Raw genomic sequence first — 23,485 nt, forward strand, 5'->3', positions numbered from 1 at the left:
AATGTCAGTTGAGTTCTGTCATTACATTCTCAGAGCTCTATTTCTAGTAGTGCTGTTGTGTAGTTAAATAAGTTACCTGTGCTCGTTTTTCCATATCCTGGCAAGTGCCTAGTTGTTTTTCCATTGCAACTCTGATTTGCCTTGCTTCATATTCTAATTGCCTCCTGGTCATATCTGTTTGCAAGGAAAACTAAAAACCAGAAATGTGTTAATATCTGGTGCTATGTGCTTATTAATAAAGGCTAAAGAACAAATTCTAACAAAGAAATGAACAATTATGTAAATATGAAAAACACTGTATATGAGAAAATTATTTTTCACTTGAATATACTCTAAAGCTTGATTATACATTGCCTATCTCAATCTTGATTGATGATAGGGACATTGATACAAAGGCATAGTTGAAATAATTTTACTGATCCACAGTCAATAAAACAAATAGCTTTAATTAAATTAAATTAAATTAAAACTACTTCATTTAAAACAGCTGATCAGTTAAGTGATTCTATTTTCAACTTCTTTAATTTTTACCAATGAAGAGTCATACCTTTAATTATTAAAACTAGAATGTTAATATAGGCAAAATAAAAGTGAACTCATCCAACTTTCTTAAAATTATACCTCAACTTACAGTAAGGATTTCTATATTTTAGTAGACTAAACAGGAAATATCTCCATTTGTAAAATAAAAACTCAAGATGAGAAAACACCATTTTTATATAAAATAGACAATTATAGTTGGACAAGGTCAACAATTTGGGGTAAAAATTTAAGAGAAGCAAAGTTGAGACAGATAAAAAGTATTTATTCTCAGTGTTAACCTACTGAGATCAACTCTTTATTTACTTATTCATTTTAGGACCCTGGAACGGTACTCAAGAGCTGCAGTACCCGCTAGTGACTCTCTAACTCTGGACTGGCAGTACAGGGGCCCTGTCCTTGGATGTGGTATTGCTGAGGCATACAGTGCCAGAGACTGCCTAGGCCACCCTTGGGGGGAGGGGCCTCTAGGATCATATCATGTGATGTCTGGGGACTTGCAGGGATGTATCTGGTGGTGTTCAGGGGACCATGTGGCGCTGGGGACTGAACTTGGATTGGCTACATGCAAAGAATGCTCCTTAACCAGTGAACCACCTCTCCAGTGCCTTATTTAAAAAAAAAAAAAAAAATATATATATATATATATAAAAAGGTTTTTTTTTGGGGGGGGGGTTCACACCCAGCGGCTCTCAGGGGTTATTCCTGGCTTTGTGCTCAGAAATTACTCCTGGCAGGCACAGGGGACCATATGGGATGCTGGGATTTGAATCACTTTTGGTCCTGAATCAGCTGTGTGCAAGGCAAACGCCCTACCACTGTGCTATCTCTCCAGCCCCATATATTAAGGTTTTAGTTAAGATTCTGAGCATTTTGATAACTGCTAAACATGCAAAAGAGAAAAAAGAACAAGATAGTGAACCATAAGCCCAAAGAGGTGATATTGTTACTGCTGGAGAGATAGTGTAGGAGGAGGGAGGGTGCTACCCTGGCAAGTGGTCAACCAACCATCAGTTCATCAATAACCACCACCAGCCTTTCTGAGCACCACCAGGGGTCACTCCTGAGCAGAAGTAAAAATAGCACTTGAGTACAGCAGATGTGATCCAGAGATACAAAACCAAACCAAACCACCAAACAAAAAAGACAAAAACAATATCAACTGATAGAATTCCTCTAGTACAGTTTAGAAAGATGGTGATAAACATTCCTACGGTGTTTGGTAATTTAATGAATGAAATATAGCTACTTAGTTAAATCCTGAGTCCTTTAGGATGCAAACTTAATATACTAAATAAGGCTCAAGAAAAATATGAGAGTAATAAAGTTTCATCATCTTTATGAAAAAGTCACTGTCTATATTCAGAATGAAAGTTGGATAAATATGTTAGAGTTTTAAAAAAACTACAAATGCAGCTATCCTTTATTTTTAATGGATAACCTAACTACAGTTAAAAAAGCAACTACAGTCTAAGATAAATTGGATTGCCAAGTTACTTACATTTTCAGTTAAAGGAAGACTATCTATTCTTTTTGTGAGATTCTGAAGTTGAGCATAATACCAGTCTTTTTCCTTTTCTTCTTTGTCAAGATCAGCAAGAAGTAGTGATCTGGTTTTAAAAAAAGGCAAACTTTCACAATGCTGATATTACATAGTAGCAATCTTTTTGAGCTGTTGTAAAGCTCCCTGTTTTTACTTTAATAATATTGACTAAAAGTATTGATTTTGGGTGCTTGAAGATGTGAAGAATAATAAGCTGGATTAAATTTAAAAAATTTAAATTCTAAGTAAAAATTTTTCATTGAAAGAAAATGCATTCATACTAGAATATATACATTTCAACTGGAGGCTATCTACACTTATTTCCAAACTAATGTTTCTTCACAGAATATGATAATGGTTTGCTGAAAAAAGTACAGTTACAGAAATTCCAATATACTGATAGTATGTATAATAGAGAAAAGTGATTAACAGAAAAAAGAGATAGAAAACAGATTAAAAGAAAAACATGTTAAACAAAAATAAAAGCTGTTCTGAACATAAATAAGGTTTTCAGCAACCAAGAACAGAAGAAATATATCACTGTCTTTGTATAATTCTGAGAGAAATTTTTCTTAGCTTGAAATCTGAAAATGAATTTATTAAATAACTCCTTCAATCATAAGATGCTCTCTTATTATGACATAATATGCAAAACATTAATGAAAAAGAAGAGTGTGCTTTGGATAAAAATCAATAACTACAATAACTACAACTACAAAAACTACAAAAAAAAAATGATCTCAATGAGAAGTCAACTCATACCAGTGAGGCCAGCACACATCAAAATAATGAATACAACTGCTCCTGGCTTGTACGTTGGGGAGAATGAAGCCCTCATTCACTGCTGCTGGAAATTTCAACTGATTCAGCCTATTCAGAAAACATTTTGGACAGTGCAAAAACACTAAGATTGAGCTTTCACAGGAGCCAGGAACTTCCTCTTCTTGGTATCAACCTCTAAGACTCGAAAACTCTACTACGAAAAAGACAGTTTTTGCACCCCTTTTTACTGTAGCACAATTTACAACACAGCCATACTCTGGGAACAATCTAAGTGTCCAAGAGCAGAGGACTGGAAAAAGAAACTATGGCTTATGTACACGATAGAATACTACATGGTAATAAGAGAAGATAAAATTATGCAATTTTTTGCTAGCATTATGGTGGGTGAATTTTAGGCAGAAGCAGGGGAAAGACAAGATGATCATCTTCTCATATGAGGATATAAAGACATGTATTATGTAAACAGCAAATGAAAAGAGGTAGCAAAAGTGCAAATTAGTCTACAGAAATCAGCTAAACTGGAGAATGGGAATGGGGTAAGGATAGTGGTGGGAAAAGTATATCCATTAAACCCTACCAATAACAGAACTATAGATTGTGGTACTTAGAATTTAACTGAAAAAAAAGTATATGATTTCCTTTTCATGACCCCAAGAAACCACCACTATCATTTTCTGAATATATTTCCAAAGATAATCTATAAAAATGTAGGAATATATGTTCATGCTTCTAGAAATACATAAAATATAAACAGCAGATACATGTGTGCTTCTCAAAAATTTTCACTAAAAGCTCCTGAGAAATCAAGATTCAGCACCCCCTCATGATAAAAACTCTTAATAAAATGGGAATTGAAGTCAAGCTTTCACTAACTGCAGATGACATACTATATTTAGAAAAGCCTAAAGACACTATGAAAATGCTCCTAGAGGGGCCAGCACGATAGTACAGCAAATAGGGCATTTGCCTTGCAGGTAGCTGACCCAGGTACAATTCTCAGCAACCCATATGATCCCCTGAGCATTGCCACGAGAAATACCGGAGCAGAGAGCCAGGTGTAAGCTCTGAGCACTGGCAGTTATGCCCCACCCCCCGCAAAAAGAAAGCCCTCCTAAAAATAACGGATTTGTATAGTAAAGTAGCAGCCTACAAAATTAACACATAGGAGTCCATGGCTCTCCTATACATGGGTATTGAAACAAGAGATATGAAAAGGGCAGTTGTCTTGTATGTAGCAAACATGGGTTAAATTCCTAGCATCCCATCTCTTAAGCACCACAAAAAGCGATCCCTGAGTGTAGAGCCAAGAGAACCTCTAGGTATTGCCAGGAGTGGCTCAAAAACGAGAATAATAAAATAAAATATTAAACTAAGAAGCTTCTGCACCTTAAATGAAAAACTTTTGGCTCATCACTCATCCAATAAAGGATTAATATCGAAAATATAGAAAACATGGTAGAGAACTACAAGAAAAAAGAACTTTAACTCCATTAAAAATAGGAAAAAATTAAAGAACAGAAACTTCCTTCAAGATAAACAAATAGCCAAAAGGCATATAAAAATGCTTATATCACTAATTGTCAGGGGAAATCAAACTAATGAGATATCACCTCATAACAGTGATATCCTGAGTGAGACTCACACTCATCAAAATAACAACAAGAGGTATTGGCATGGATGGGGGAGCGAAAGGAACCCTCATTCACTGCTGGTGAATGTCAACTGGTCTAGTCTTTTGGGAAGCCAATATGGTCATTATTCTAAAAAACTAGGAATTGAGCAACCACTACAACCCAGCAATACCACTCCTTGGAATATACCTCAAGGGTCCCAAAGCACAATCTAGAAAAGACACCTGCACTCCTATGTGTTCACTGCAGCACTACTCACAATAACAAAAAAGTCTGTAAACTGTAAAGTGCCCAAGAACAGGTGAATGGATAAATTAAAAAAAACGACAGTGCTTATATATACAACAGAAAGCTACAGGCAGTAAGAAATGATATAAAGTCATGCAGTTCACGGTTATGTGGGTGGATCTGGAGACTATCATGTTGAGTGAAGTCAGAGAAAGTGGAACAGATTCCGAATGATCTTTCATACATGAGCTATAAAGAAACTTTGTTGGAGTAAGAAAGCCCAAAGGGCAATATAAATGAAGGGTAGGAGAACTTTTCTAGTAAGAACCTTGCTGGATTGGAGGGGGACCAGGGAGATTAAGTCAGGTAAGAAAACATTAGGGCAATGGTGGAGGGGAAAGTGCCTGCCATAGAGGCAAGCTGGGGGCCATTGACACTGGTGAAAGGATGGCTGTTGGAACAATGCATCCGTGAAACTAAATCATGAATAACTTTGTAATTCAGGGTGACTAAAAATAAAAATTATTCTGCCCCTCTCCCTCTGACTCATTTCACTTGATGAGCATGAAACTCTCCAGTATATCCATGTAAAAGCAAATTTCATGACTGCATTTTTTCCTAAAGGCTGTATAGTATTCCATTGTATAGATTTACCATAGTTTATCCACTCATTTGCAGGATCTATAAACATACACACAGTATAATAATAATAATAATAATAATAATAATAATAATAATAATAATAATAATAATAATAATAATACCCAAAGACAACAGAAAAAAATAGACAGGAGAACTGGTCCATAGTAGGAAGCTTGCCACAAAAAAACGTGTGGTGGTGGTGGTGACGGTGGTGGTGGTGGAAGGTGCCATTACAACAGGGAAGGGTCCACTGTGACATTGAAAGCTGGAAGTAATTACTCTGGACAAGGACTAGGTAATGAAAGGAGATAAAGTGTTATGCATGATACCTTTTCAGTAACGGCATTGCAAATCACAGTGCCTAAAAGGAAAAAAGGAGGAATAAAAGAGAGACAAGTGTCTGCCATAGAGGCAGGCTGGAGTGGGGGCAATGGGGAAACTAGGGACACTGGTAGTGGGAAGTGTGCACTGATGTAGGATAGAAATTATTTTTTTGAGACACAAAGTCTTTATTAAAAGGAAAATAAAAAAAAACAATGACTTTGGAGAAGCCATTACCTCTCAGAGCCTGCTTCTACACCTGGACATGGACAAGTGGGTGGCACAAGATCACCAAACCCCTTCCTCAGGTACTGGAAAAGACAAGGAATTCTTCTCTAGGGGGCTGCTGGAGCCAGTGCAAACTCCTGCCTATTCCTCCCTCCTGGGCGACTTCCTTTCAGGAAAGAGAGAGTTCTCTCTGGCTGTATGTGGGGGACATCTATCTAATGATCCCCTCCCCAGGAAATTGATTTCTCTCGGCCAGTTTCTACTTTTGACCACAAGTACTACAGATCATCAGGTACTGGCAGTGAAAAAAACTCCCCTTTAAAGAAATGTCAGGTGTCTCATAAACAATCCTCACTATTCTATAATTTTGTATTTGCTATAGGCAACAATCACAAATTAAATACCCTTACTTGTAACTTTATTTCACACATGTGCAAGCAAAATAAATTCCTGGGGCACATTAACAGAGTCTGGGTCCTCTCAGGGTATCTATGGCTGAGTAGGCAGGAGTCCGGGAAAAGTCCAGGCATGAGGTGCTCCGGGTCAGCTGCATTCAAGCTATGCTCCTAAGCCCTGGTCCACCTCTTTGGCCCCCACCTGCACTCACTTATGCTTCTACCACCTTCACCAGTCAAAGTTCAGTCAACTGGTGAGGGGTAGGAGGGATGGGGTCATGTGCAAGGGTGCGGGACTAACTGGGACTGCTGCTGCATGCAAGGCAAGTGCCTTAATCCTGGTTCTCTCTGTCCAGCCCTTGTATCAAGTTCTCTCTGTCTTGTGAGCAAGGCAGCTCAAGTGAAAAGCATGTGCCTCATTTGTGAGGGGTCCCGAGTTTGACTCTCAGCACTATATGGTCCGCTACTGCAGGGCTGACTGTGGCATTTACTAAAAAACAAACAAAAATTGTATTATCTTTCCAGTAACTTTCTTTATGCATAAACTTCTCTACACCAAGATAAATGCTACAGGCCTATTTAGCAATTTCTAACAGTCTTTTTTAAAAATGTTTCTGCAGGCTACAGAACAGTCTTATCTAAAAATCCCTGTCTCCACAAAAATGCTGACTGAAAAATGAGCCAACAAGGCCAGCATAGAGTGCAGTAGTCTGACCCAAGTTGGTTCCTAGCACCACACAGTCCCCTGAGCACTGACCATGCCTAGGTGCAGTACTGGAAGTCTCTAGCAGCATCAGGCAGCAAAGCACATCGAGCTCTCACATGGCCTGCTAGCCTGGCTGGCCAAGAATTGCAGGGGAGACCCTTTGGATTACTGAGCACTGCTTGGGGATTCCCCCAAAGATCAGAGAAACTGAATAGATATTTTTCCAGAAAGACATATAGGTCCGCAACACCACCAGTTATCATAGAGATATGAATCGAAGCTGCAATAAAATATAACCTCTCATCTGTTAAAATGTGTTGAACAGGATGTGGGGTAAAGGGAATCTTGGTGTCCTATTGGTAGGACTGTTACTGCCAGAGTCACACAGAGAATGGTGGGGAGAAGCCTCAAAAAATAACAGGGAACAAGTGGTATTGATGGGTCATATGGGAGCTCGATTTCTATTTTTTAGGTGTCCATATTTTTTTCAAAAAAGCTTTTTCCCCCCCAAAAAGCATTTCCACCAGAAGTGAATGAGAGTTCCTTTTCCCTGCAGCTATACCAGCTGTACCAGTAGTTCTTGTTCTTGTTCTCTGTGATATGTGCCAGTCTCTGTGGTGCGAGATGATGTATCATTGTTGCTTTAATTTGCATCTTCTAGATGATTAGTGATGTGGAACATTTTTTCATGTGTCTTTTGGCCAGAACAGAAGTTTCTGTTCATCTCTTTTCCACAATTTTTTGGATATATGCTCTAGGGCAGGGGTCTCAAACTTGCGGCCCGCGGGCCGTTTGCGGCCCTCCGAACCACATTTTGTGGCCCTGCCCTAGAGGAATCTTTTTGTTTTGTTTTGTTTTAGTTGTTTTGGTCACACCCCCCAATGTTCAAGGCTTACTACTGACTTGGCACTCAAGGATCACCCCGACTTTGCCTCCTGTTCGCCCAGGTAAATTGAGTTTGAGACCCCTGCTCTGGGGCATATTTTTCCTGCAAAGTGCAGAAAAGGCATCTGCACTCCTATGTTCATTGCAGTATTATCCATAATAGCCAGAATATGGAAACAAACCAAGTGCCTGAGAACAGATGAACAAATAAAGAAACTGTGGTACATCTATACAATGGAATACTACACTGCTGTTAGGAAAAAAAATAAAGAAATAGAATTTGCTTATACATGGATAGATATGAAGAGTATTTTGCTGAGTGATATGAGTCAGAGGGAGAGAAATAGACATAATGATAACTTTTTGTGGGATATAAACAACAACAACAACAACAACAACAACAACAGGATAATATGGTAATAATACCCAGAGATAACAGAAAGGAGGGTCAGGGGGAATGATGGAAGCTTGCCACAAACAGTGGGGAACTGCAGTTAGGGCAAAGAAGGGACCACTATGACAATGCAGTTGGAAATGATCACTCTGGACAAGAATTGGCTGCTGAAAGGAGAAAAGTGATATACATGATACCCTTCAGTAACAATATTGCAAACCACAATGTATAAAATTTAAAAAGTGTAAGAAAAAGTAAGAGAGGAGAATGAGAAAGAGAGGCAGAGAGAGAGAAAGAGAGAGAGAGAAAGATAGGTAGGGAAGAAAATGGGAAGGAAACTGGGGGCATTGTTGGTGGAAATTGTACACTGGTAAGGGATGTTGGACATTGTATGAGCGAAGTTCAATCTTGAACAATTTTGGAACTGTGTATCTCATAGTGATTCAATTAAAATTTTTATTTTTTTATTTATTTATTTTTTTGGCCACACCCATTTGACGCTCAGGGGTTACTCCTGGCTATGCGCTCAGAAGTCGCTCCTGGCTTGGGGGACCATATGGGACACCGGGGGATCGAACCGTGGTCCGTCCTAGGCTAGTGCTGGCAAGGCAGACACCTTACCTTTAGCGCCACCGCCCGGCCCCAATTTTTATTTTTTAAAAAGGCGTTAACAGGACCCCCTCCTCCCATAACCTAGTGATTTCACTTCTGCATCAGATCTAACAAATGTAAACACAAGATTGTATTTTGGAGACCAGAAAGGAAGGGAAGGTGTCAGGAAAGCACCTACAGAATGGAGGTGGCTTCTGAGCAGAATCGATCTTGGAGGCATTTATTCTTATTTGGAAAACAGGCTAAGAATTAATATAGTGTTACATCTTTTCAGTCCTGGCTTGATTATTTTCTAGCAATTATCTTGAATAATATGTGAAAAAAAAAAAGATGCTGAGTTAATCTAAGACTTAAGGAAGGTCTAAAAGGAACAGAAAAATTAGAAAATCCCAAGAACCAGAATGATATTAAATCTGAAGAAAGAATATGAATTTGAGACTAATTATGCATCAGTCAAGCATGAGTGCAAAATAAAGGTACTCTCACTTGTGCACGGTCTGTTTACTTCCCTGCAAAAACAGCAAGAAAGAGGATGAAGATAGAGAGGAATCACATCCATGCTCTCTGCTTGCCCTGCTCTACCCATCTCCTGCCCCCAAACTGGCAGGGCTTTATTTACACAGAGCATGTAAGTGTCTGGAAAACTGGAATAATGACATGATTACTGAGAGAAGTTTGTGGGTCCCAGCAAACTACTTACTTTTCATGATGAGTGACACTATTTAGTGTCAGAAATAGTACTAATTCAGTTTAAGAAATAAAAGCCCATGTAAACTTGACAGATGAAAGAAAGCTTTCTTCTGATTCAGATGATTAGAACTACTTTTACAGGTAGACACAACTAAAACCAAGGAGAAAATAATAAAAAGCCTTTGCCTTGCAGGTGCCATGCTAGTTATTTCCCAAACATTATTAACTACAGGAAAAAAGAATTTATACTTAGCTGTGAGAATCCAAACTCATTCTACAACATCAATCAAAGTGTTTTTACACACTGACACTGAAATGTTTTCTTTGTGGCCTCTGTAATAGGCCTTCCATATGGAAACAGTCTCATCTTATACTAGATATAGTGTTATTAAATTTAGCTTAAAAACTTCCATAGATTAAAAACATAATCATGTACTTAGATATAAATGTTCTAATTTTTTGTATTACTCAATGTACAGAGCTTCAAGAATATTTAAATGGCAAAATATAATTAGCATTCCAAGTAACTGCCTACTTTATATTTTCAAATTTTATAGAAATAATTGTTCCATATCTGGCACTACTTTAAGCTACGTGACACCTAATGGCTTCTGATGTATGCACTATCAATGGCCCCACAGGTTCAAAAAGTTTTAACCATATGCAACATCCAATTCTGAGTTGGGAAATGCCAACTATTATCAATTATCACTCATCATACATATATCATAATTCTTATATTACATAGTGACAAGATAAAAAACAAAACTAAAGGAAACAGATCTGCTTCTGAATGAAGAAAAGTTACCTTTCTTTCTCAAGCTCTTCTAAGCAACTGGTGTTCTCTCTACTTCCATTGACAACCCCTCTTCTTGGAAATGAGCCCGTGGGGACAGGACTGCACTCGCCTGAACGGCTTGACACGGAACCTTCCCGGCTCCCAAAGGAACGGAGGGACATTTTGGACCGTAATTTCACTCCAGGGAAATTGCTGCTATCTAAGTTAAGTTCTAAATAAAACAAAGAAATGCTTTTTGAAACAATTATTGTTGGTGATCTAAAATACAGCCAGAGCAATTAAATACTCTTAAAACGTTAATTTAAAAATATATTAAATTTTTAATATAAAATTCTTATATTTTTTTATTTTTTTAGAGGAGAGGAGAGGGCGAGAGGAGGGGGTGGGGCAGGGGTGGGGAGAGCGAAGAAAGGAGGGAGGAAAAGAGGGAGAAAGGGCTGGGCGAAAGCCTGGGGGGGTGTCAAATTTTTAATATAAAATTAACATACAAAATTAAATTTTAGTATAAAGTATTTAAAAAATTATTTAAAATATTATACCAATTCTGAATAAAATCCTAGATTCATAATTTAGACTCAAATTTTTATCTTACAACATAGATGTGTATATGTCTGTGTGTGTAAAAACATCAAACCTTGAGTGGGATATGAAATTATGACAACTAATTATGTTGCTCAATTATTATCAACAAATTTATGCAAGAAACAGAGGAAATTCTTATTACATATGTTGATGCCCAAAGAAATTGACTCTGATTCTTAAGTAAATTCAAAGAGTTCAGAACCTGAAAGATAAATCCTAAAAGGAAAACAAAAATATACTTCACCTATTAAATGAGAACTTAGCACAGAAAGGCTGAACTTTCCTTCCAAGGACAGTCTGGGTCAGGGGAAAGGAGGATGTCAGAATTTAAAAAGAAACTCCCTCCTTAGAGTAAAAATTTGGGAACCTAGTGGTAACTTCTGTCTAGATTTAAATACAAATACTACTAGTGCCATTTAAAACCTGAATTTTTTTTTTTCCTGCTTTTTTGAGTCACACCTGGTAGCGCTCAGGGGTTACTCCTGAGTCTACGCTCAGAAATTGCTCCTGGCAGGCTTGGGGGACCATATGGGATTCGAACCAGTCCTCCTGCATGCAAGGCAAAAGCTCCATGCTATCTCTCTGGCCCCGTAAAACCTGAAATTTTTAAGCCACAAAACGAGAAAGTCTTTTGAAAATTCAACTAAACACAACTAATACTTGTGAGAAAAAAAAGCATATCCACCCCTCCACCCCCTGGAGCTGAGGCTCAAACTCAGGTGCACTGAGACATACATTCCACAAAGATGGAGCATTTTCATCTTGAAGGATCAGTTTAGTACTAGTTCTCAAGAAATAGCTTCAGACTGGGGCATATAGCTTATTACAGGCCTATTGAATGATCAATTAATGACAAATGAAAAAAGACAATTAAAAAATGTTAAAAAGTTTTAACATTTCAAGGACTTTTTTTGAGAATCTAAAATAATTTACTCAAAGTTAACTAATATAAATTTAAGACATAGCAAATAAACAGAAACTGCACAAACATCTAAACAAAAAAAATTATTCCTGAATATTCACCCCTAATGCTGAAAAACAAAGCTTAAAAAGTATTTTAAAACACTTAAAAATATACCTTTGAGACGCTCTAATATATCAATCTGTCCAGAAGAAGTCATAGCTTCATCTTCAATACTTCCTTGTAGTTGTTTAAGTACCTCCTATGATAAAAAACACACAAACAACGTATTAGTATGACAAGTTACAAATAAATTTTTAAAGACAGGACATTAAGTTCCTTGGAATTTAGATATGCGGGAGAGGCGTTACTACATATCAATCTGAATATATAGCATAGGTTATAAAACACTGCATCAAATACCTATTATTAACTATGAATAGTATTCCAAAAATATATCTACTATCGTATAATACTAAAAAAAATCAGGAACTCAATAATAAACATGGTGATAGTTTGGTATCTGGGTAGTCTCTAAGTAAGATGTTTTGTGGAATAAATATATATTATCTCCAACATTCAACATATATGGTTGATTATTCTCATTATTTTGAAAACTAATTGACTCAAAGACTTATCACCCCCAAACTGCAAAAGCTAGCTGCTTTCAGAATTCAGGTCTAATTGACTTGAACCTACCTGATTGTGAAAAACAACATTGGTGCACTGAATTCTATTTCTGTATTTAAAACCCTTATTAAATATTTCAACTTTTTTGTTGTTGTTTGTTTTTTGGGCCATACCTGGTGACGCTCATGGGTTACTTGTGGCTATGCGCTCAGAAATTGCTCCTGGCTTGGGGGACATATGGGATGACAGGAATCGAACGGAGGTCAGCTGCATGCAAGGCAAACGCCCTACCACTGCGCTATCATCTTGGCCCCAAATATTTCAACTTTTATATACAAGTCAACATCAGGCTATTTGCTTATTGCTTACTGACTTTTTTTTTCTTTTGGTTTTCGGGCCACACCCGTTTGATGCTCAGGGGTTTTCCTGGCTAAGCGCTCAGGTCCCCCCTGGCTTGGGGGACCATATGGGACACCGGGGGGATCGAACAGCGGTCCTTCCTTGGCTAGTGCTTGCAAGGCAGACACCTTACCTCTAGTGCCACCTCGCTGGCCCCGCTTCCTGACTTTTTGATGCCATTATTTTCTTTCCCATCTAAATAATTTTCTTGTTAAATGTTTCTCATAGAATAGTAGAAACTCCATTTCAATTTTTCCAAATGTTCCTTAATAATGACCTTTGTTATAGTCAAATTTTCAATATTTAAGAATAATCCTAATTCCCAGGATTCTTGTTCAACAGCCCCTTTGTTCAACTGAGTTTCCAAGTGCAAGTATTTCCAAGTTTCCAAGTGCAAATATTTGAATACTTATCACCTTCTATTTTGAGACAGTGTTTCCTGATAGGAAAATTGATCCATAGAGAAACAGAAGGAAATCTCTCTCAAAGCCAAGTAGCTTACAGCAGGTTTCAACAGGTTTACTGATAGTGACCATATAAACACTTTAATAAATCTCAGGAGTGGAGAAACAGTACAGGAATCAAACCCTGTTGGCCACATGCAAGGCTACAGTACAATAGTCCATTGTACTATTTCTCCAGGCCACAACTTTATTTTTTTTTTTTTTTTTTTTTTTTTGGTTTTTGGGCCACACCCGGTAACGCTCAGGGGTTACTCCTGGCTATGCGCTCAGAAGTCGCTCCTGGCTTGGGGGACCATATGGGACGCCGGGGGATCGAACCGCGGTCCGTCTCCTAGGCTAGCGCAGGTAAGGCAGGCACCTTACCTCCAGCGCCACCGCCCGGCCCCAACAACTTTATTTTTAACAGCAAGAATTAGCATGTGAGACCTTAAAGTCTAAGTTTTACATAAGAGAGCATGAGGTTGAGGCTCTTGTCAGTAAAAGTTGGAACTTTGTATATTACGCCCAAGATGTATCAGACACGATTCATTTGCAATGAAATGCCTCCCTTGAATGTATGCGAAGCACCCCTAAAATGACCAAAATAAACTCCCGGACATTATCTCATCCATGATGTTTGAGAAGCTCCATTACAGGCTACTTGTGGTTTTCGAGGATCCCAATTTTCCTTCTAGCCACTACTTCTGCCTACACTCTTCCAATGCTCCTTCTATCCTAACCTATACCTTACACTCACCAGTCTTCTCACAATTCAGCAGCTACCTTTCTGAAGGTGACCTCAAGTGACAGCAGCCTTGATTCTCACTGGCAAACTTCAGGCTCACTTCTCTAATCTGACTGACAGAGATGCTGTGAATTAGGTTATGTGCTACATACAAAAAATGTCCAGGACAATTTTGTTCCACTAATACAATCTTTCAGTTCACAGTAGTTTGCTATTATTCTGCAGGTTCAGATTTCTAATTCCTTCCACCAATCACATCCCTAATAAAATGTCACTGGTATTTATTATCGCTTCTTTAGTCATCTATTTGTATTCTTCCTGCTATTATGGATTTCAACACAATGCAAACTATTAAGAGTTTCCTAAATGACCCTCACATTAGACCAAGTCTTCAAGGACAGCCAGTGTCTGGTCTCTAAACAAGATTCTCTATTAACTTGTACCCAAACTTCAGCATGAATCAGCATATCTGGGTGAAGGCTCTGAATCTACAGCTTGAGAAAGTTTGTGATGCTGAATACAACCAATGAGATGTTAACAGTCATAATACATGAAAGGATTAAAACAACTATTTTGGTGTGTTCTGTTTTAATTTTAAAGCAAATAAATAATATAAAAATTTCTTTCGGGGGAGGCACCCTGGTGATACTCAGGGGATGCTGTGATACGCTGGGGATTGAAGCTAACAAGGCAAGTGCTTAATGATCACTGTATGGTAATTTCCTTGAAAAAGGGAACAATGACTGGAAGTTTTAAAAACAACAAAAAGAGGTCCTTGGCATTGTATTTCTAATTTTAAAAAATAATGATAAACAGAATAAGCTTATGCCACAAACCATACAACAAAATATTATACAAAGGTAAATCCCTGGTATTGAGATCATGAGATTTATTACTTTAAAGGAGTAATTTTGATATTTTTCATTTGTCTCTATTTCCTGATTTTTAAAGACAGTCAATACATATAATTTGTAAAAGTCAAATTTTTAAACGTTTGTGTTATGTGTCTAATGACAAAAGCCATAACCAAAAAGTACATAAATGTACTGTAGTTAAAGTTCAAAGAAACTGTTAGCAAAGATCAGGGAACAGCCTAAGTGTCACAGAACAATAAATATGTGGTTAAAAATACACAACGGAATACTATTCAGCTACAAGAAAAGATGAAATCTCAGAGCTGCAAATTGGATGGACCTGGAATGCACATGTGAGTGATGTGAATCAGAGAAGAGCTTACTGAGCCCTAATGAGTCATACGTGGTGTATACAGAAACAGCGCAGGAATAAACTACTCTTCGGCAGTCTGCTCATGGAGAAGGGGACAGTGTGCAGGGATGTGACACCATAGTGGAGGGTGGGGTAACATATGTGCTTAAAACAGTAATGCTACAAATCAGTTAAGAAAAAATTTACATAGAAAAAATACCTAAACTGTTTACAAGATTCTCAGAGCAACCACTGTGGGAACCTACATTCCAATGATTTGTATTATTTTTGTAAATTCCAGCTCTGAATCTCATAAAGCAGGGGTCTCAAACTCGCGTTTGCGGCCCTCTGTACAACATTTTGTGGCCCTGCCCTAGAGGAATCTTTTTGTTTTGTTTAGTTGTTTGGGTCACACCCCCCAATGTTCAAGGCTTACTACTGACTTTGCACTCAAGGATCACCCCGACTTTGCCTTCTGCGGCCCCAGGTAAATTGAGTTTAAGACCCCTGTCATAAAGAAACTCAACACATTCGTTGAGGATCATATTTACTTACTTTGCCTCAAGATGATATCAAGCAGTAATGGCCATCATGTACTAATGTGCTGTGATGTTTATGGCTATTCCATAATGAATACCATTCTCACTTTTCTTCTGTTTTACTGGGCCTTTGTTCCTCTATAGCTCTTAAGGTTGTTCTAGGGCCTCTGTGCAAACTCAAATCTGAAACACTGTCCCTTCTATTGAATGTAGGGTATTATTTGCATACAAACTATGCTCACTTTCCCATATATGTAAAATTACATTTACATAATTTGTAATATGCGAAACAATATCAATACTAAGAAAATAATTGCTATACTGTGCAACTTAGGGAGCAATAACAAGGAAAAACATTAGTATACACTCAGGGCAGATGTGCAAGAATATGTACTGTTATGACCTTTATATTTCAGTTTGTAAATTATTAATTCACCTTGAATTAATAGCACTTGTACATGATGTCTGACTGTAAATACTGTTTTCATATAAATCCCAATTGTCCTGGCACATTTATTGAAAAGACCTTCTTGGAAAGACATCTACAGAGTGTCTTGATCATAAACCAGGCAGCCACATTTTTGTTTTTCGGGTCATACCGGGCAGCGCTCAGGGGTTACTCCTGGCTCTACACTCAGAAATCGCCCCTGGCAGGCTCAGGGGACCATATGGGATGCTGGGATTCGAACCACCATCTTTCTGCATGCAAGGCAAATGCCCTACCTCCATGCTATCCCTCTAGCTCTGTAATTTTTTTTAACCTCAATTAACTCTGCTAGTCTATTTATCTAAATATCATACTAAATAAATAGGGAACCATATAGGGTACTGGGGACATAGGTCCACTATATGCAAGGCAAACACTCTACCTGCTTTATTATCTCTCGCAGCCACTCTCTTTTTTTTGTCTTTAGGCCACACCCAGCGGTGCTCAGGGGTAACTGCTAGCTTTGCATTCAGAAATTGCTCCTGGCAGGCTCAGGGGACCATATGGGATGCCTGGGACTGAACCTGGGTCCATCCCAGGTCAGCCGCATGCAAGGCAAATGCTCTACTGCTGTACCTCAATCTCCTTTGGTTTTTATTTTTTTTTGGTTTTTGGGCCACACCCGGTGACGCTCAGGGGTTCCTCCTGGCTATGCACTCAGAAGTCGCTCCTGGCTTGGGGGACCATATGGGATGCTGGGGGATCGAACCGTGGTCCGTCCTAGGCTAGGCTGGCAAGGCAGACACCTCACCTCTAGCGCCACCATGCCGGCCCCTGTACCTCAATCTCTTTACCTTTTCTTTTTCTATTCTTTCGCTGCTCCTTCTGAGATTTCCATTATATCTGTCTGCATCCCTCAAAATTCCTAGATGTAGACGAAAAATATTGGTTTCATTTCCATTTTTTCTCTGCTTCAATATAGATATTCCTAATTGACCACACATATATGCTAACTAATGTTTTCTTCTAGTTCAGCAGTTATGTTTTAACTACCTTTTAGTCTGTCTGTTGAGTTAATATCAGAAACATACTTCAGTTCTAGAAAGTCTATTTGTTTTCTTATTAGATTTCAACTGTCTGACAAATATTTTTGACTTTTTATCCAGTCTATTTTTTCTTTTTTTCTGTTTTTGGGCCACACCTGGCGTTGCTCAGGGGTTATTCCTGGCTGTCTGCTCAGAAATAGCTCCTGGCAGGCACGGGGGACCCTATGGGACACCGGGATTCGAACCAACCACCTTGGGTCCTGGGTCGGCTGCTTGCAAGGCAAACGCCACTGTGCTATCTCTCCGGCCCCTACTTTTTCTTTTTTCAAAAAGACATTTACAAGTCTGATAAATTCCTTGACTGTTATCTGTACCATCTCAGTCACTGGATTTGTTTCTATTATTTATTTGTTGCCCTGAGTATCAGATTTTTTCTATTTCCTTGCACTTCTTATACGTTTTCATTATATGCCAACCACTGAGTAGTCAAGATCAAAAGAGCTGGTGTATTTTTCTGAGTTCAGGTTCTGGCTCCGCTGTCCTTCATTTAATCAGGATCTAAGTTTCAATTCAGGTGAGTGGAATTTACATCTGAATTGGTTTGCCAAATTTCTCATCTTTAATAAATTTAGACTAAAAATAAAGGTTTCTTTCTTTGCATTTTCCTACCGTGCAAAACTCTTGAAAGAAAACCCAGTCATGTTTGAAACAGATCAATTCCCATTAGTAGGTCTGTGTTTCTGCAACTTCAGACTTTCTAACAATAAAGGATTGAGCTGGTGAATGGCTGCGGGTGAAAAGGATCTGTCTGGCAAATATGAAGTTAAGGGCTTGGTTCCCTGATGCCAACCAGAAGATAAAACACAATCCCTGCAGTAGCTCTGCTCTCTAGGAGTCCTGGGATCACTGAAGTGTGTGATCTACACAGAGCAGGTCTTTGTGCGTCATCTGAAGAGTAGCATACAGGGACACTCGTGCAGGCACTACAATTAGCCCAGAGAGCAAAATTCCGTGTTCAGAGAGTTGTGTCCACAACTGTGTTTGAGTGCTACATCCACTGTCACTGCCAACAGCAGCAGCGAAGTAAAGGGCAGCAATGCAAGTGCAAATGTTTTGAGAAACTCTTTGGGAGTTTAAACATTGCTGGTTAAAGTAATAGGTAATTTTGATGGAGTGACTATTCTTATTTGCAGGTTCTAGAAGACTGGTTAAAAATTTTAACTGCATCATATAATCAAGCAAAAAACATCAGATATTCTTCAAAGATAAAATATGCTTTGGCCATACTTGTGAACAGGAAAACAATCAATGCACAATGGTACCATTTTAGGAAGTGTACTTATTAGTCCATTTCTGCTTCCCTCACCACAGCACAAAAACAAGTTCCTTGCATTGTTACATAATAAAGCTTTCAAAATAATTAAAATGTGCTAATTTGAGTTCAATTTCTCATCCTTCCATTCTTCAATAGGATTTCTATTGATGAAATACAACAACGGATTATTAATAATTTTCCAATAGATTGTTTTCTCTAGATCATCTCTAAGTTTAAATACCTTACAATTACAATTCCACAAGATAGTGTTTGTTCTACAGTAAATCCTAAAGATCCTTCCTTCCTACCTCCCTCCCCTCTCCTTTTTCTTTCTTCCTTCTTTTCTCTCTCTCCCTCCCTCCCTCACTTCCTTCCTTCTTTCCTTCCTCCCTCCCAGAACCACATGGGATGCCAGGATTAGAACCACTGTCTGTCCTGAATTGGCTGCATGCAAGGCAAAAGCCCTACCACTGTGCTGTCTCTTGGGCCCCTCCTTTTATTTTTTAAAGTAAATCCTGAGTTTTATTTCATTGCATTTTACTAGAGGAAAACTATGGTACTTCATTTCTTTTTTTTTTTTTTTTTTTTTTTTGGTTTTTCGGGCCGCACCATTTGATGCTCAGGGGTTACTCCTGGCTAAGCGCTCAGAAATTGCCCCTGGCTTGGGGGGACCATATGGGACGCCGGGGGATCGAACCGCGGTCCTGATCCTTGGCTAGCACTTGCAAGGCAGACACCTTACCTCTAGCGCCACCTCGCCGGCCCCGGTACTTCATTTCTAATAAGTTAACTGAAGCTTCTATATGTGTACATGGTTCTAGTCATCAAAATCCAAGGATAGAGTAGAAATAAAAAATGATCAGACTTAAACACCAAACCCAAAGTTAATGACAACAGAATTGATACCCAATCTTCAACAAGCTATACACAGAGGGGGACCAGTTATACTAATAGTCTGTAGGGCAAAGGAGGGAGATGCTGGAAACTAGGTTGGAGGGAAGACAACACTGGTGGGGGGAATACCCCTGATTCAATGCCACTATGTACTTTAAATATTACTGTGAAAGACTTGTAATTCATGGTAATCACAATAAAAATTATTTTAAAAAAAATCTCAGGGTATTCCCTACTTTATTTTAACTTAATTACATAAAACCTCAAATTTCTAGAGTATAGAAAACGTTTTTATTTTTTATTATTATTATTATTATTATTATTATTATTATTATTATTATTATTATTATTATTATTGGTTTATGGGCCACACCCGGCGGTGCTCAGCGGTTACTCCTGGCTATCTGCTCAGAAATCGCTCCTGGCAGGCATGGAGGACCATATGGGACGCTGGAATTCAAACCAACCACCTTAGGTCCTGGATCAGCTGCTTGCAAGGCAAACACCGCTGTGCTATCTCTCCGGCCCCTAGAAAACATTTTTATAAAGGCTTTTACTTACAATTCTAATCTCATGTCATCTACACTCAAAAATACTGCCTTGAATGCAATCAACATATTTCTTCAACTTTGTACTTCCATATGCATATCTCAATATCATCATTACACATACAAAGTAAGAATTTTGTTAATTTTCTCAAACATATAGCTTCTGTATTTCCCTGTTAAGAATCCCAACTCGTAACTGTGTATTCTTATGAAATCAAAAGCAAAGAGGCATTAGTTTCTGGCCATTAGATGGCAATACTTCAGGCAGTGATACGATACATGGGTTGAATAACCCAGTTCTTTACAATATTTAATATTATGTGCCCCCAAAACTAATAAATGATTTTGGGGTGGGGAAATAACCAAGGTTTTTAATTAACTTCAATCCAATAGAGGAAGAAAATATAAGAGTTTCTCGGAGTCTTTTCAGAAATCAATCTTTCTCTTTGGGGTTTCTGGTGTTTGGGGGGGTACAAGAATGTGGCTCCAACACTTAAAAGAGCCCTGGGGTTACTTCTTTACCAACTGTGTAGGTCAAGTCTCAGTGCTGGGGCCCGGAGAGATAGCACAGCGGTGTTTGCATTGCAAGCAGCCGATCCAGGACCAAAGGTGGTTGGTTCGAATCCCGGTGTCCCATAGGGTCCCCCGTGCCTGCCAGGAGCTATTTCTGAACAGACAGCCAGGAGTAACCCCTGGATAATGCCGGGTGTGGCCCAAAAACCAAAAAAAAAAAAAAGTCTCAGTGCTAGGCTGACCACAACCACAGTGCTCAATGTTCACTAAAGCTACATCTGGTATCAAACTCCAGGCTTCTGGGTCTAGCTCTCTGAGCCAGTCCAACATATCAAATAAAAACAAATCACTTTTTCTGCTTTTTAATAGCTTAAAATCCCAGAAGGAAAAATACATAAATAATTTCTATAAAAATTATAATTGCCACTGTGCCATATGCACAATGCTAAAGACATGGATATAAGATTGTAAGACTGACTGCAGAGCCCTGTGTTAAGTTTTAGTCAACCCATGGTAAGTGCACACATCTCTCAGGAACCAGTGTCATGATACATATTATCTATTACATGCTGAAGTTAGGTATCATTGGAGAATTATGAGAATTCTACATCAGCATGGAGATGAGAGTGCAGATGTCTCCCAAAAAAGGGAACTCTGAACTCAATTAAACTAAACTAAAGGGGAATCTCAGAGTCTATACTATAAAACAGACATTCTGGACCAGCCAGCCAGTGAGTGTAAGTTGGGTCAGGTTCAATCTCTGGCCTAGCAAGATCCCTAGAGCACAGCCTAGAGCAATGCTTCTAAAATAGTTGGGCGTGCCCCCCCCCGGGGGGGGGGGGTGAGAGTCTCCATAAACGGGAGCGTTTGACCGAAAATCTATGAATGCAAACGTGCTCATTGTAGCCATTAATCCAGACATCACCTCTGATTAAAAAATCAGCTCAAATTATTTTATATATTTTTGTTTTGCAAGTCAAAAATTTTTTTAATAAAGATACTATTTACAGTTGCACCAAGGGACGCCGAGGGATCTAACCGCAGTCTGTCCTAGGCTAGCACTGGCAAGGCAGATGCCATACCGCTCCAGCCCTGATTTTGTACCTTTAAACTTTAAAAGATGAACAGAATTAAAATATCACACCACTCTTCTTTAATATATACGTATTAGGTCATTGATTCAGCTGTTTCTAAGGTCATCATCCATAGCTTGAGTCAAGAAAAATTCATTTACAGCCTGACTGTAGGTATGGTCCCTGCCTATAGGGATGTTAGGTAGGTATTTTGAAGATCAATCATTATTGAGAAGGATATTAGAGTAGCAAAGACAGAAAGATTTAAAAATAGAAAATAGAACTAAAGAACAGATGTTTAAAAGACTGTTATGGTATTGGATGTAAAGGTAAAAGACAAAAAGCAAAGAATAAGAAAAGCCTCAAAATGCACAAAGTAGAATAGGAATTAATGAGATCTATGAGTAGTGAGAAGTCAGGATCTAGAAGTTAAAACAGCATAGGGTTTGATAGAATACAAAGCAGAGACATTTTTAAAAGAGAAGAAAGCAACTAACAATTCTATAATGATCTCCAATTCTACAAATTTATTAAATATAGGAGAAGAGAATCTGCTAAGTAACTAGAAATTAAAGCCTTATTAAAGTAAGGTTCTAATTTCACATATGCTTGAGACTCTTGAATTTGATCCCTAAAACTGCATGGCCCCAGAAATTCTGAGTGTGGTACCTATTAAAAAAACAAAATTATATAAAATATTTTCATCTCAATTATTTTTTGGGGGGGGATGGGGCACACCTGGCAGCATTCAGGGGTTACTCTTGGCTCTCAGCTCTGAAATCGCTCCTGGCAGGCACAGGGGACAATATGGGATGCTGGGATTTGAACCTCAGTTGGTCCTGGGTCAGCCGCTTGCAAGCAAACGCCCTACTGCTGTGCTATCTCTCCGGTCCCATTCATTTCAATGATTTTGAAAATATAATATGCCCCCACTGCCATCTGGATGTTTCCATTGTTTTTTGGAGATCAACACAGCTTTTCAGTGCTATTTGGGCAACAACTCCGTGGCCTGAAGATCCCATATAAATCATCTAGACTAGTAAAAAGCTTCTGTTTTCCAAAGAAGGCATCTTAAATCCAGAAGGGTACCTACAGGTACTGTAGACCAACTCTGGTCCATAGAGAATCTCGGGGCCAGGAATGGACTCTTAACTTGGGGCTCTTAACTAGCTCATCTACTCTTGCCCACTGTTGCACCACTTAAGCATCCACTTTATCCAACAGAAATGGGGGAGACAGCTATATAAAGAGTGACGTGCTCTACAGCACTAAGGCTAGTTTGGTGACTTACCCAGGACACCAGTGTAGTGATGCAAACAGGAGTTTTAGAATTATTTTATATCTATGACTTGTTTAGTAAGTGCAACACATCTTATTTAAATCATCTTGTTAACATTTGCCAACAAAAAGTTCACATATTTCTGCTAACTTAAAATATCCTTTGAGCTCACATGATAGAGCACATGTCTGACATGTGTGAGGCCCTAAATTTAATCTCTGGCCAGGCATGCCCATTCTCCCTCAGGGCCCAGAACTACTGGGTATGGTTCACAAAGTACACTTTTAAGAAAGTGAAGTGACTGATCTCAAGTTTACAAGAGGGAACACTGAATGAAAATGGGTAAACTACAAGCAAATGTCAGTCTTGATACCTTCATGTTAGATGCCTCAGTTTCCAGTTTGGTAAGATGATTGGAATTATCTTCCAGCTCTTGTCGAAGATTGGAGTTCTCCATCTTCAGTGCCTCAACTTGCTTTAACAATTGATCATAGGAAGCCGCAGCCATCCTTGGCTACCCTTGGACCTATAAGGTTAAAAAGGGATTT

At 38.6% G+C, this 23,485-nt stretch overlaps 1 protein-coding gene across 2 annotated transcripts in view; it reads right to left on the reverse strand.

The window, feature by feature from the left end:
* The window catches only part of APC (APC regulator of WNT signaling pathway), a 70,213-nt gene extending 46,754 nt beyond the window's left edge, over nt 1–23,459 (reverse strand). For both annotated transcript variants that reach the window (XM_049776036.1, XM_049776035.1), the window contains exons 1-5: nt 23,311–23,459; nt 12,058–12,142; nt 10,407–10,608; nt 2,042–2,150; nt 77–190 (exon numbers count right to left, since the gene is read on the reverse strand). In XM_049776036.1, coding sequence (XP_049631993.1) covers nt 77–190; nt 2,042–2,150; nt 10,407–10,608; nt 12,058–12,142; nt 23,311–23,445 — 645 coding nt within the window. In that variant the 5' untranslated portion in view covers nt 23,446–23,459. The remainder of the gene's footprint in view (nt 1–76; nt 191–2,041; nt 2,151–10,406; nt 10,609–12,057; nt 12,143–23,310) is intronic.
* Between the last annotated feature and the right edge of the window lie 26 nt (nt 23,460–23,485).

Source organism: Suncus etruscus, chromosome 6 (assembly GCF_024139225.1).
Source record: "Suncus etruscus isolate mSunEtr1 chromosome 6, mSunEtr1.pri.cur, whole genome shotgun sequence".
Taxonomy (NCBI): Eukaryota; Metazoa; Chordata; class Mammalia; order Eulipotyphla; family Soricidae; genus Suncus; species Suncus etruscus.